This window comes from Haliaeetus leucocephalus, unplaced genomic scaffold (genome assembly GCF_000737465.1).
Source record: "Haliaeetus leucocephalus isolate CR32 unplaced genomic scaffold, Haliaeetus_leucocephalus-4.0 Scaffold657, whole genome shotgun sequence".
Classification (NCBI taxonomy): domain Eukaryota; kingdom Metazoa; phylum Chordata; class Aves; order Accipitriformes; family Accipitridae; genus Haliaeetus; species Haliaeetus leucocephalus.
This window is the reverse complement of record NW_010973093.1, coordinates 613,091-623,418: the sequence shown is the minus strand read 5'-3', so window position 1 is coordinate 623,418 and position 10,328 is coordinate 613,091. Positions and strand designations below refer to the sequence as shown.

General features: G+C 54.0%; 2 protein-coding genes across 2 annotated transcripts in view; one reads left to right on the top strand and one right to left on the bottom strand.

Annotated features, from left to right (window-relative positions):
• The first annotated feature begins 90 nt into the window (after positions 1 to 90).
• MIF4GD (MIF4G domain containing) lies at positions 91 to 5,603 on the top strand. The gene is made up of 6 exons (XM_010579311.1): positions 91 to 146; positions 2,304 to 2,440; positions 3,238 to 3,347; positions 3,655 to 3,810; positions 4,556 to 4,648; positions 5,176 to 5,603. Exons 2-6 carry the CDS (start codon positions 2,359 to 2,361, stop codon positions 5,401 to 5,403), a joined length of 669 nt encoding a protein of 222 aa, XP_010577613.1. The 5' UTR covers positions 91 to 146; positions 2,304 to 2,358; the 3' UTR covers positions 5,404 to 5,603.
• Positions 5,604 to 6,406: 803 nt separating this feature from the next.
• MRPS7 (mitochondrial ribosomal protein S7) overlaps positions 6,407 to 10,328 on the bottom strand; it is a 4,683-nt gene continuing 761 nt past the window's right edge. Inside the window, exons 2-5 of the mRNA XM_010579473.1 lie at positions 9,421 to 9,647; positions 9,047 to 9,110; positions 7,995 to 8,162; positions 6,407 to 7,147 (exon numbers count right to left, since the gene is read on the bottom strand). Of these exons, the coding sequence (XP_010577775.1) occupies positions 6,926 to 7,147; positions 7,995 to 8,162; positions 9,047 to 9,110; positions 9,421 to 9,647 (681 nt within the window). The 3' untranslated portion in view covers positions 6,407 to 6,925. The remainder of the gene's footprint in view (positions 7,148 to 7,994; positions 8,163 to 9,046; positions 9,111 to 9,420; positions 9,648 to 10,328) is intronic.

Genomic DNA, 10,328 nt, shown 5'->3' with positions numbered 1-10,328 from the left:
CCCGGCCCTCCCCCGGCTCGGGCGAGGAAATGACCTAAGAGGAAACCTGGGCCGCGCCGGGAGGGAGCGGGGCCGGGGCGGCGGAGCCCCCGGGACGCTCCGGCGATGCCCCGGCGACCAGAGGATCCAGCGGGGGCGGCCGGCAGGTCGGTGGCGTCCGGCTTCCCGCCCCCCCCCCCCCCCCCTGCCCTGCCCGGGGACACCGGGGAGGGCCGGGGGCTGCTTTCCCCGGGATCCGCCGCTGCCTCCGTGCCGGGGGGCTTTTCGGCTTGTGCCGCCCGCGGGGCTGGGGCGAGGCGGCGGCGGGGGGGGGGGTTCCCGGGGGGCTCCGGTGGCCCAGGTGCCCCGGGCAGGAGGCGTCTGGGCGCTGGGGGGGGTCCCTGCGGCTCGGCGGGGATGGGACAGGGGTCCCGGGCGGCTGGTAGTGCCCCTGGGACGGGCACGGGGGGATGCTCAGGGGCGGCAGAGGAGACTCGCCGCTCTTCTCCCTGCCCTTGCGATGGAGGGGGCACGTCTGGCCAGTCCCGCCATGGGTGACCCCCACAGCGTAGGACCCCGGCACACGGGCCGGCTGGTCACCGGCAGATCAAGGACGCTAACCCCAACCGTGTCAGTTCCCCGGGACTGGCTCGTCTAGTGGGGACCACTTGCAGAGGAGGAATGGGTACCCACGGGTGACGCTGTGCCCACTGTCACCCACCGCCACCAGCCCTTCAGGCAATGTGGTCCTGGCAGCAGGATCTCTAGTGCAGGTGGGGCCTGGCTGGTTTTATGCTCACACGCTGTGGTTTGCTCTGGGCAGGGTTATTTGGCAGAGCAGTTCAAAGCAGCTGTGCCCGTCCCCGAGGAGCCGTGGGGAAGGATGCTCCGGGAGAGGCGCTGGGCGGTGGTGGCAGAGACGCTGCCAGACAGGCTTGGGCGCTGCCTGCTTCGCTGCGAGCAGCGCTGAGCTCTCACCAGGTTCCCTCCGCGCAGCAACGATGCTGGTGGGACGTGGGGCTGTCGGCGAGCTCGGAGGGCTCTGCTGGCAGTGCAGAACGGCATGAGTGTGGATACAGAGGGAGAGAGACGGTGCGGAAGGAGGAGAGGTCGGATGGGAAGGTGTTTGCCAACCATACGCGGCACGGAGGGCACCCAGCTGCTTTTGTGAATCCATCTGGGAAAGAAACCTCTGTGCAGGTCCCAGGGCAGGTAACCCTGCGCAGGTGAGAGCTTCAGCAGCGTGAGCAGGTTGTCACCCCCGTGGGGCAACGTGTGCCCTGGGCCTTGTGGGGAGGGCAGAGACGGGCCTCTACCCACCGGCGAGCTTCGCTCTCTGCTCTGAGTTATTACACGTTGTGCCACGGCTTCGTGGCAAGTGGCACGTCCAAGGGGTCAGACTGCCTGGGATACGTGTCCCATGGCTCTAATGGGCGACGGGCTCTCCGGCTTTAAGCCGGGTAGGGACCTGTTTGCACAGAGGGGTGAGTAACGGCCCAGGAATTTTGATGAGCTGGCAAAACTCAGTTGGCCGATTGCCTTCTCCTGTTTGTGCTGTGGGTCTGGCCAGCCCAGCATTTTGCATCCAGCAGATCATGCGTGCGCACCAAAGAAAGCCTTTCCTCTCTGTGCCGCGTGTACCCTCTTGCTGCCTTCGTTGTATCAAAAAAGAGAAGAAAATTAATCTAGAGACCGCTGGTACTGCAGAGAGCTGTGCTTGACTGCAGGGGGATGAGACGGGAGCTGTTGCTGTTGGGGATTTGGCTGCAGAGCTTGCTGTGTCTCGCTGGGAGTTGAGGGAACCTGGCTCCGGCACAGGAGAGGTGCTCTGCTCATTCTGGCGAGCGTGCGTTGGATGCTTAGGTGCTGGTTTTGATTCTTCCCAAGCTTTTGTGTGAAACCAGCTGAATTGGTGTTTCAAAGGCGAAAAGGAGCAGCTGCATGGGGTGCTCCTGCGTGTGCTTCCCTGTGATATACCCACAGGGAAGCTGTCTGAGGGAAGATCGGTATATTTTGAGGTTGCTGTCCACTTTGAACCTGCAGATCAACAGACTGAAACGCATTTCTCATATCAGAAAAATGTAAAGGCTCTGAAGATGAAGCCCTATCATAGGCTGGTAGGAAGCAAGTCTTAAAAAGATGTGGGAGTGAGGCTTTGCTCAGATCTAGGGCCAGAGTTGGGTACCCTAATAACAGAGGAGTTTCCTTGGGGTGGGGGGCTGTCAGGACAACAGCCTGTGCTCCAGCACTAGATGGGATTTGCCAAATGGCTGGGTGAAGGTCTGCCTCTCTGCCCAACTAAGCTCTGTGTGCTCTTTCCCCAGGGACTGTCACTAGCCCATCCGTTGGCCTGACTCTTGCCCTTGGAGGAAGCCAGTCATGGGGGAAACTGGTAAAGAAGAGTATAAAATACAGTCGTTCGACACTGAGACTCAGAAGCTGCTGAAAACAGCCCTCAAAGGTCAGCAGGCTTTTTACTGGCTCCTCTGCCACATGCAGCTTGGCTGGCAGATGAGACTGGATGCTTGGACCCATTTAAGGAACACCAACTGCTAAGTGTAGAAAAGCTGTTTCATAAACGCTGTTCATCCCTGACTGGGTCCCGTTGGTGAATCTTCTTCTGGAAGGTCTTTGCTCCCTGCCTCTTCTTGCCCTCTCTCACCTTCTCCCCAATGTTTAATGGTGCAGCTGTTCAAACTCAGCTCCTGGTTCTCATCATTGGGGTTTTCTCTGATTTCGGGGTACCGTCCTCTCCTGCTCTAACCCAGCATCTCTCCCCAGATGTGGTCTCTCGCCCCTCTCCAGTGCCTAGCTCCTGCTCTCTGCCCCTCCTGACTGTGAGGCTGTCTCGTCCTCCTGGCCTCCGGGGTCTCCTGCTCACTGGTCATGTCTCTCTATTCAAAGCCCAGCAGGAGTTTGCACATCTGCCTTCCACTAACCCAACTTTGAAGCAGTGCTGGGATTTCAGATTCAGATCAACTTCTTGCTTCCCGTATTATCTGCTTTCCTCCATCGCTTTCCCATCGTGATGGCTGTGTCTCCAGCCTGGGAGGACTATGCACCGTTGGAGATGGTATCTCAAAAGTAGCTGGCGTACGAGAGGGGCTGTGACTCTTGATGTGAGAGTGAACATGAGGTTTTGTACCAGATAACATGGTTGTAGCAGGCCCTGCACCGACCTTGGTTGCTTTCCAGGTACCCCAAAGCAAGCAGGACACAAAGGGTGCTGGGTCCTGACTGTGTTTCTCCTCTCTGCAGACCCCAGCAACGTGGACCTGGAAAAAGTGGCCAATATTATAGTGGACCAGTCACTCAAAGACTGTGTGTTCAGCAAGGAGGCAGGGCGCATCTGCTACACCATCATCCAGGTGAGACCTCCTCGTGTCCAGACAGCGAAACACTTAAGCTTGTCCCTAGGCTGGGCCAGGAGAGGCTTCGTCCCAGCCCTGCGCTCTGGCCCTTCAGCCAGCTTTCCTCTTCTGCCGTTTGCCCCGTGCAGTGGCAGCATCCAAACGAGCAGCCGGCGAGCACAGGCAGTTAGTTGCGGCTTTCCTGCCTCTCTGGGCAATCACAGGAGGGTTATCTACGTTGTCCAGCATCACCCAAGTAGCAGCATCCCCCTGCCCCTCTCACACCCCCATTTCATCCCTCCATCCTGCTTTTGTGGGCTCGTAGGCAGAGAGCAAACAAGTCGGCCAGAGCATCTTCCGGAGGAGCCTGCTCAACCGGCTGCAGCAGGAGTACAAGGACAGGGAGGAGCTGCGCACCCGCTCGCTCCAGGCGTGGATCTGCTACGTCACCTTCATCTGCAACATCTTTGACTACCTGAGGGTAAGGAGCCAAAGCAGGAGCACCCAGCTGCTGCTGCCTAGGGGTGCCAGAAGGGCCTGGGTATCCGAAGATGCCAGGGCAAGGGTGTTGGATGGGTGTTGTACAGAGCCCCAGGGCCATGGCTCGGCAGTGGGGCCCAGAGCTGGTTCTCAGCATGAGAATGCTGCCGGGGCTGGTGCTACTTACAGGCAAGCTACCAGGCTTGGAAAGGCAGAGCCATCTCTGGGAACAGTCACAAAGTCTGAACTTCCTCGTTTTGTACCTGGTGTTTGAAATCCCCTGATTTGCCTGCTCCCAAATGTCCCAGATTGAACTGGTTTAGTTGCTATGAGGTCCCGGGGGGGACCCGTGGGTGCTCACATAATTTCTAGCCCACGTACTGACGGAGTTTGTCTGCAAGCCTTTGCTGCAGTGTGTATACTTGGATGCCTGCTTGGGATAGATGTAAAAATGATGCAAGCAGAGCTGCAGGCAGGAAAAATGCTGTTGCAACCAGTGTATTTCCCATGACTACCTGCTTACATTTAAAAATAGATGTTTTTTACATCATTTGTTCAGCTTCTCTGGCTCCTGGAGACTCGAATATCTGGTCTCCTACGTAAATCCTACCAATATGGCATTTGGCAGCACAACTAAATTCTGCTCCCTTCTCCTTTGAAGAGCAGCAAGGGAACCACTATTTAAAATAGCTGCAGACTGCTCCCTTTCTGGCCCCAAACTGGCAATGGCTCCTGCCTCCTTACAGGTGAACAACATGCCCATGATGGCTCTGGTGAACCCCGTTTATGACTGTCTGTTCCGGCTGGCACAGCCCGACAGCTTGCGAAAGGAGGAAGAGGTGAGTGCAGGGAAGAGGGCTGCTAATGCCCTTCTTGTCCTGCCAAGGACCAGCAAAAAGCACAGCCTGGGGGGATGCAGAGGGTGCTGGTGCAGAGGAGGGAGAGCTGCCTCCCCAGTGCAAATCGCTGGACTTTCTCAGAGCTTTAGCGCATGTTCCCACCACTTCCCTCTGTTCTTGGAGGGACTTCCTTGCTCCGGCCTTGGCTTCAGCCTTGCCATCATCTCTTGGACATCCTGCAGGAAATTAACATTTTTCCACCTGTGCGGGTGCATTTCTCTGGCAATTTTGTCTGAGAGACGGGGGAGTTCAGGATGTGCTTTTCCAGTGCTTTTGCCAGAAGAGACATTCAGCCTCTCCTGCCTCCTGTCACTGTGACTTGGGGGAAGCAGAACTGTCACCTGTTGGTAATCCAGAACAGAGGCAACAGGATGAGTTGGTCCATTAGTGACTGATGGAGACCTCCACAGCCATGAGCCAAAGCTCCCCATTCCTTTGTACTCAGCCATCTTTTCTTCCTTCTGAAGGTGGACTGCTTGGTCCTACAGCTCCATCGCATCGGTGAGCAGCTGGAGAATATGAACTCCCAGCGGATGGATGAGCTCTTCTCCCTCCTCCGAGACGGCTTCCTTCTGCAGGAGGGGCTCAGCTCCCTGTCCCAGCTCCTACTGCTGGAGATCATCGAGTTTCGGGCTGCCGACTGGAAGATGACGGACGCTGCCCAGAAATACTATTACAGCGAAGTGATGGATTAACCTCTCTACAGCAGAGGTGGAGAGATGTCCCCAGCACTTTCACCAGCAAGCTTCTTACCAAGTTTGAATTTCTTTTCACGTTAATGTTTTTCTAGCACTTCCTGTAAATAGGATTTATACTGGCTAGAGCCTCTGGGCACGTTAACTGTCAGGCTGCAACTGGTGCTAGCCTGACTGTGGAGGTTTGGAGAGTTGGGAAGGGCAGGGCATATTTAACTCAGCAAGTTGTCCCACTGATTTTGTCTAATATTGGGCTGCTGCCAGCAAAGGGCAAGGAAGGCTTCTAGCTCAAACCAGCATTTTATGTGGGTGTTAAGGAAAGCACAGTTTAGGCTGAGAACATTCTGGTTCACCTGAGAGCCAGCGGAGCTGCGGGAGGCGGAGGGGAAATCTTTCACAGCTCAGGTTGTAACTGGTTCTCTGGGACAAGTCACAGAAAACACTGTGGCCTCACAAACAGCTCAACCAAGTGCTCTTTTTCACAGACTCCTTCTAGCACGCTGGCTGCACCTGCATGCACACAGCCTCCCCTACGGGTCACGAGCCACCAATACCTGCCACAGAGCAGCCTGCAGCAGGAAGGTCCCCAAGCACATGTAGCTAGGAACAGGTTTTATAAGTTTTATACAATAACTGTCATGTTTTTTCAGAATTTAGCGGGTTTCAACTATGGTATGTTTCTTATAAGAATGGGAGAGGAAGAAAGGAAACAAAATAGTTTATTGAAGGATTTTTTTCTAATAAAAGCTTTCCACTAACATGTGCCCTGCTTTCTCTCTACACAGCTACTGAGCTATGAACAATACTTCAAGGTTGCTCCTGACTGAAGCCTTAAGGCTGCAATAGTCATTTTCTCCTCTGGTGTAGGGTGTCAGTGTGTCTTTATACAACCAGGGTAGTAGGAAAGAGCAGTGCGAGATTCGAGCAACAGAGACAAAGGTTTGCAATCGAGAAACGTTCTCCATAAAACTGGCTTTATTTTTTCTGTTAACATTCCCACCAGATCTGTGCAGACAATGTTGCTGATGACCAGAACCAAAAATCAAAAAGGGCCTTTTATTGCATTTTGTACCAATCACCCTAAGGCTGATTACAGTATGGAAAAAAATCCAGCTCTGCTCTTAGCTGTGCAGTGAAAAAAGGAAAAACATGGCTGATTACAGGAGCAGAGAGACTTAAAAGTCCCCAGGAAACAGGTAAGTGGAAGGTTATTTTGTACAGCATTGCTCTAAGAAAAACATCTAAGGCTTCTCTTCACAGGAAAGTGATTATGAAATAACTATAGAGTATCGGTGCAGGGGTCAGTAACTCTTTCAGATTCCCCCTTCCGCCACCCAAACAGGCACAAGAGAAATTAACTTTGTGGGGATCGGATGAGCTTTCCCTGGCTTAGTTCAGAAGCTGTCTGGAAGGGATCTTCCACCTTTCCCTCTTCTCCCCAGCTTCTGCCAGGCAGGTGGCCCTGGGCCTCTGCTCTCCAGGCCACGGGGCTGGTGGCGTTGTGTCCCATGCACAGAGTCCCTTACCACCAGCGGAAGTGGGCGTAAGCCCGGTTGGCCTCTGCCATCTTGTGCAGCACGTGCTTCTTCTTGATGATGGGTCCTTCATTGTTGAAGGCCTGGAGCAGCTCCTGGGAGAGCTTCTCGGGCATCAGCATCCGACGGTTCTTGTTCTCCCTGCACTCGGTGATTAACCACTTCATGGCCAGGAAGCGCTTCCGATTGTCCTTCAGAGGGACTGGGACCTGGGAAAGGTTTAAACCGTAACCGTTATCACACTGCAAGAGTGCAGTAACCTGCTCTTCTCCAGCAGTCATACAGATCCAGCTGGACACGTGCAGATTTACACCGTGCTGCAACTCCAGTGGCAGCATGCTGCTCTCTGCAGTAAGACCAGCTCCCAACAGCTGATCTGTGCCAATTCACCTCCTGTGTCCATAGAAACTGGCCATTGCTACCAAAACAGAAATTCTGATCAGCCTTGGGTACTGCTGGCAGACACTGGCCTTTGTAAGGACTTCTGGCCTATTTGGGAACTGGATCCAGGCTGGTTTGTGCTAGCAGAGATGGGAGATGGTCACCACTCCCCTGCACTGAATGACAGTGAAATGCCTCCACATTTTATTTCTCCATCAGGTCTTGAGTGTTGCAGAGCCCATACTTAGAGCCAGGTTCTGCTTCTGTTTTAAATATCGCACAGAATCTAGCTGACCTTTTCTGCTATGCTGACCCACCCCAGGGCTTTGGGACCTCTACCCAAGCAACATGATGCAGCAGAGAGGATGGGACTGGTAGTCCTGGGACTGCCAACTCTTTTGCTGCCCATCACTGATCCTCGAACAACATTTGCTGCGTACTCCTCTTCTTATCTAGTCAGAGAAGTAGAAACTGCTGCTGATAGGGGAATTACCATGCTCACAGGCTGAGGCCCTGATCTTGGACAGGGTTTCTAGGTGCGGTTTTAATCCGGACTGCAAAGTGGCTCTCCTTCCAAGGAGAGGAAAACTTGAGCTGAAGGGGTGAAAACCAGTTCATCTGCTTCCCTAGCTAATTCTCTCCTGACCAGATATGCTCCCAGGCCCCCCCTTTCACCTGGTAGGTTTTGCCTCCTTTTGTGATGCTGCTGAGCCCAATGATGGGCTGGCAGTTTTTCAGAGCCTGGTGGAAAATGACATAAGGGTTGCATTCAATTGTCTCCTTCTTATCTTCTGGAGCTTTGTGGTACTTCTCCAGCTGCTTCCTCTTAATGGCCTCTAGAGTCTTGGGACAAAGACAAGAAAGGAGACATGCAGAGCAGATGGATTATCCCACTCCAGGAAGTTACACCACTTTTACAAGCACCCCATTTTCACTTGAGCAGCTGGTTTTCTAGCCCTATAGGCAACAGGCTAGTCAGGGATTCTCTAACTCAAGTTTTACTTCACTCTTTTCCAACTCTTCAGTCTCTTTATCAGACATTGCATTTGGGGTGAGGAGGCAGAGTAGCACAAACCTCGGCCAGAAGGCAGGGAAGGGCAGGGACAAAGTGGAGACAGGAATACAGGTGTGTGTGCAGTAAGCATCCTGCCCTCCAAAGCTTGGACTCGAGAGCCCAGAGCCTGCGTGTTTTTCTGTCACAAGCAATCAGCAGTTACTTCGGGAACATTTGGGCAACCTGCGTCCCTGTTTCAAGGGTGGAACACACCAGATGGGACCACCAGCTAATACCAGTTACTGTAGGTCAGAGCAGGGGTCAAAGCTGTGTCATGTAGGTGACACATTTGTGGGACTTCATAGGCAAGTTATACAGAAGATAAGGCATGAAAGAGAGCTGGAAGGAACATCTTTTGAGAAAATTATGCTTTTAAGAGTATTCTCTGAGTTTATGTGGTACATAAGGTCCAAGAGATACTGAAGAGTGGAAAGAGAATGTTCTCCATTAAGCTATCACCACCTGGTCTGTGAGCTGAATGAGGTTGGGGCTTGTACAGAATGCACGTCTTATCAGATAAATAATGGTGAGAGTAATGTGTGTGGTGAGGGATGTGTTAGGACCACAGAGATGACCTGAGCTCTAGTAATTCCTAATTCCAGTGGGCTTGATGTCCCAGCCTTCCATTTTGCATTGTTTTAATGTAATGGTGAGAAGAAACATGAGTTCTTACCTGAGCCATGAGGCTTCTGGCCAGCACTTTATTTCCATCCTTCATCATCATATTGGTGAATTTACTGTAAACACAAAGCCAAATGCGATCTGATGTAAATTCTGATTTTATCACCCACAGAAATAAGCCCCCCTTTGTGTTGTGCCCATGGTTAAATCTGGGTGCTGCTAGATCTGCTGTAATTATCTCTAATCACTGTCAATCAATGGACTGGCTTTGTGGGAGAAGATTAACCCGGAATAAAGGGATTGTGCTGTAACAGAAGGCAACGTGCAGCGCAGCAAGTAAAGGCTGAGGAGGACAGCACAGCTCCCAAGTGTTTTGGCTCCATGGGACCTAGCTGTAACAGAGAAGGAGATGATGCTTTCTCTGACCTGATCAGAGGGTCGCTGAACACAGAGGTGGAGACAGCAGGAGGAGCAGCTTTTATGGGTTGAACAGCCTTAAGCTCCAGTTTTTCCTTTTCCTCCTCAGTCAGCTCGTCCCAAGGTTTCCGATACAATTCCTTGTTCACTTCTGGCTCCACGAAACTGGGGTTGTAGCGACTCCATCTCACCTGCGTCAGCCTGCAAAGAGCAAGAGGAGACAGGAGGGCTGTAAGCTGATGCACGCAATATGTCGCGACGGGGATGCGGACAGATGTGAACACACCTCAAAAGGATGTGTTGGACTCGAGAGGCATCTCCGCCTTCCTCTCCTTCAATGCTTCTCTACTGCAGCGGTGCCAGAGGCACAAATCAACAACAAGGCCCACGGTTTTGCTGCAGAACCTCAGGCGACCCGCACGCCGAAGGGGACGGGTCGGAATGGGGGTCCTGGCCCCCCCGCCAGACCCTGCCTGTACCCACCGACCAGCCTCCACAGGGCCTAAGGGCCCAAGGCCTGACACGCTGAGGTCCCAGGCTGTGGGTGGCTTGAATAAATACTGTTCTGTGCTCGTGGGAGTGGGTCGAGTACCTTAAACTGGGATTTTATTCATTTTTCGCTGCGGCTTGGTGGGTTTTGGAGAGGACCGGGGCGGGGGGGGTCCCGGGACCCCTGAGCCCCTCCGGCACAGCGGGTCAGCACACGCACCCGTGACGGACCCCGCCCGCCGGGGCCGGGCTCCCCGAGCCCCGCAGACAGCCCACGGCGTTTGTCGCACAGACGCCCACGCGAGACCACGGCGGCGCCACGCGCGAGCCCAGAAAACAGCTAAACCGCGTCCGGCCCGGCCCGGGGAACGCCCCACCGTTCACGTCCGTGGGTTTCCGGGTGAAAGGCACACCGCGCCGGCCCGCCC